The 3,612-nt window shown below is 54.2% G+C and overlaps 1 protein-coding gene across 1 annotated transcript; it reads right to left on the reverse strand.

Annotated features, from left to right (window-relative positions):
• Position 1: 1 nt before the first annotated feature.
• Positions 2 to 757, reverse strand: LDBPK_131630 (phosphoprotein phosphatase-like protein; the record flags this gene model as incomplete). Its single annotated transcript, XM_003859324.1, has 1 exon — positions 2 to 757. A coding segment is annotated over one exon (756 nt), but the record flags the coding sequence as incomplete, so codon positions are not given.
• Between the last annotated feature and the right edge of the window lie 2,855 nt (positions 758 to 3,612).

Raw genomic sequence — 3,612 nt, forward strand, 5'->3', positions numbered from 1 at the left:
CGCCGCGCTCGCCACGGCGCAGCAGCCACTCGATCAGCGGCAAAAACTCTCCGCTGCGTGGCGTCGCACCGAAGAAGCGCTTCTCGCCACTCCCTTTGCCGGTGCTGGAGAGAAGCGGCTTATCGTTCTCCAGGTCGTCAGCGATCGTCGACGAGCTCTCCGAGATTCGCAGCCGGGGGCCGGCGCCGCAGCCTTGGGGGTTGTTCCCAGGTGCGAGCAAGAGTGGAGAAATCCCCTTGCCGGAGTTGTCTAACGTCTTCAGGAGGCAGTTGGAGGTGGCCCACGAGTCGGCGGCGTCAGCGTGGCATGGATCAGTGTTGATGTTGCCAAGGAGGCTTGAGACCTTAAGGCGACCGTTGGCACTGGTGGCCGGCACTGACGGCGAGTTCACAGTGGGTACAGCTTCCTGCGGTGCACCAGGCACCGGTACCCCGATACAGCCACTAGGGGTGGCGCAGGCGTTAGTCGCGGGCTTGTTGCTGCTGTACGTCGACAAGACAGGGGAATGGATGCCCTGGATGTGGGGGCTACGATCGGTCAGGTAGTACTCCACGCTCCCCGTCACGACGCGAGCGACGTTGAGAGACGCGTCGCCATTGGTGTTGCTGCTGCCTTTCCCTGCCGCGATTGCGCCGCGAGCGCCGGAGGTAATGGCTGAGGTGTCGCAGCACGCGGGACGCAAGACGTGCACTTTGCCTACCGAGTCGCCTCCCTCTTTAGCCTGACGCGAGATGGCGAACGGCAGAGACGTTTCCATAAGGGACGCCGCACCACAGAATAATAATAATACTAAAAAAAAAAAAAAAACTGCACAACGTTGTGTATTCGGGTATGCCACCTCACGCACGGAGAGTCAGGCGCCGTGGCACGCAAGAGGCACACAAAACAGCGCGAGAGTACGCAAAATAGGAACGCTCAGCACACGCACACACACACGAAACGTTGTCCAAATGAAAGACGTCAGGGATGCGAAACTCACTCACCAAAAAAAAAAGAAGGACGAGAGAGCCACTCAAACCTGATGAGGCCGACAAAGTAAGCGGAGGGAGAGGGGCGTGAAACCCCTCTAACGGCAGAGGAGCAACAGCCACAGCACCCGCAACACACACACACAAGCAAGCACGCAACCAAAACAAGAAACACACAGAAGGAGCGAGGGCAGAACAGAAGCCAATGTACTTATATCGAGGTAGAGAGAGAGGAAGATGTCGATTTACAAGCAGGGAAAGAAACGAGACACGAAGCGCACCGCCTGACGCAAAAGATTGACAGGAAAGCAGGGCAACGACAAAAAAGTGGTGAGAGAACAGAGAAGAGAGGGAAGGGCAGGCGGGACGGAGAGAGGGGGGCGTGTCTCTTGAGCGACAAGGACGAGCGGAGAAGAAGCGCCAGAGAAGCAAGGCACGAAAATACGAGCACTAAGCACGAAGGGAGAAACCCCACGAAAAAAAAAAAACAAGGGTTAGACCCTACGGAGTGGGCCCCTCTCTGCGTAAAGCGTGCAACAAGATATGCAGTGCAGACGAAGAGAGGAACGCGATCGATTCTCTCGTTATCGCCGTTGGTTTTCGTTTATGCGAGTCTTTATGTGTGTGTGTGTGGGGGGGGGGAGGAATGGGGCCAAAGCCCTCCAAGAAAAAGAAGGGCCCGTAAGTCACACGCGCGCACGCAGAGAGAGGGGCGTTGCAGGAGCCTTCCAGAGAAACGAAGCAAAAGAAAAAAACGAGCCCCGAATACGGCCTACAAGCGAACTTTTTCCTTGAGAAATCAAAACCCCCAAAAGGAAGCAGGGAGGGGCTGACTGCTGCTCGTTCTATTCGCTTCGATTAATGTACGCACACACACACGCACACGAGGCCCGTCTACAGCAGCGAGTCGGCAAAAGGGTGAAGAGAGAGGGGGGCCAGTGAACAAAGACGTGCAAATACACGCACGTGCGCGCACACACACACACACACACCAACACCGATATATAAAACAAACGCTATCGCAGTCGCTCTCACTGGCAGGCACGCTGGAAGGGGCGTGTGCTGCTGCTGGTCGTATTATCGGCTGTGCGTGCTTGCGTGGGTACGGGTGTGCGTGTGCAGAGCGAGGATGACACGAAGAAAAAAAGAGAGAAGGGAATGTGTATCGATCTCTGTGAGCCGTGTGAGGGTGAGCCGACGCTGTTGTCTGTTCTACCTTATGCTTGGTATCTTGTCGTTCGACGAGTCCGGAGAGCCAGAGAGCGAGAGAGGGGGAGAGTTGTCTCGGCGTGCGATACACGGCAACAATGCGAAAAAAAAAAGGATCAACGAAAGGGATGCACTGGCGTGGGGAAGAGGGGGACCAGGACACAAGCACACACACAAAACAACAACAGAGCAAACGAGAAAATCAAAGGAGTCGACGATGGGAAGGAGGAGGGCCAGAGAGTCAGCGATGACAGATATATATATATATATAGATCTTTTTGATGGAGGTTGAAAGAAGCGGAAGAAAAGGAGCAAGAGAGAGAGACACACCCAACAGCGAGGGGCACAAGAACGATTTTGGCTCGGTCCGCTGAGCTGTCTGTTTTGTCTTTTCTTTTTCGAAATCGACTCGTGCGTGCCTCTGATCCAGAAAACGGCTGTTTCAGTGATGTCGAGGAAGTAGAAGACCCGGGGAGCTTGGGGAGAAGACACTGAGGGAAGGAGGAGGAGGTAGGGTAAGAGTTTTGGTGACCACTGCGTGGGCAATCGAGGTGCCGCGAGAAATACGCAGTGGGTGGTGTCTCCCTGTCGTTTTCTGATCAATGGCGAGCGTTCGTGTTCTCTTTTTTTTTTCCGCAGTTGTGCGTCTGAGTGCAGCGCGTCTGTGCCCGACTTTCGCACTTTGCTCCGTTCGTTTCGCTTCCTCGTTCGTATGCACGTGTGTCGTGATGAGCACCACGAAAAGGTACAAGCAAAAGAAAAGGTTGGCCAGTCGTGTAAGCGCGCACACAGGAGCGTGCGTGTGCTGAAAGACAGGCAACGCGGTGAGACTTCACAAGGTGAAGGCTATGAGAAAAAAAAAGGGTGAGGCTCAAGCAGTGCTCCCTTGCTGCGTTGCAACGCGCGAGAGTGCACACACTGATGCACACACCGAAACAAAGACAGCGCCACGATGGGGAAACGCGGTGTGGAGGAAGGAAGATGGAAGGAGAGGAACGGTGAAAACACTTTTGAACGTAAAACTAAAAGAGAGCGGCACAGCACAGCAGCAATAAAAAAAAAAGAAAGCAGAGATCCAGCCCGGGGCAGACTACGAACGTGCGTGCCCGCTGATGACAATCACACGCGCGCACACAGACACACAGAGAGGGGTAGGGAGAGAGATATCAGAAAAGACAGAAGGGAGAGAAAAACGCTCGCGCGCTCAAACTATGATTCGAACGCAGAAATAAAAAAAGGAGGGAGAGCAAGAAGTATGTGTGGGTCGGTATCCACGACAGATGTATGAGTTTCTGTCGGCGTGTCGAATCGATACAATCCTTTCCTATCGGTCAAGCGAGCCAAGATTGATAAAAGAAAGAGGAGCACTCTCGCGTTTTTGTTTTGCTGCCTCTCAGTTGATGGAGTGCGCAACGACGACAACGACAACACAAGT

Source organism: Leishmania donovani, chromosome 13 (genome assembly GCF_000227135.1).
Source record: "Leishmania donovani BPK282A1 complete genome, chromosome 13".
Classification (NCBI taxonomy): Eukaryota; Euglenozoa; class Kinetoplastea; order Trypanosomatida; family Trypanosomatidae; genus Leishmania; species Leishmania donovani.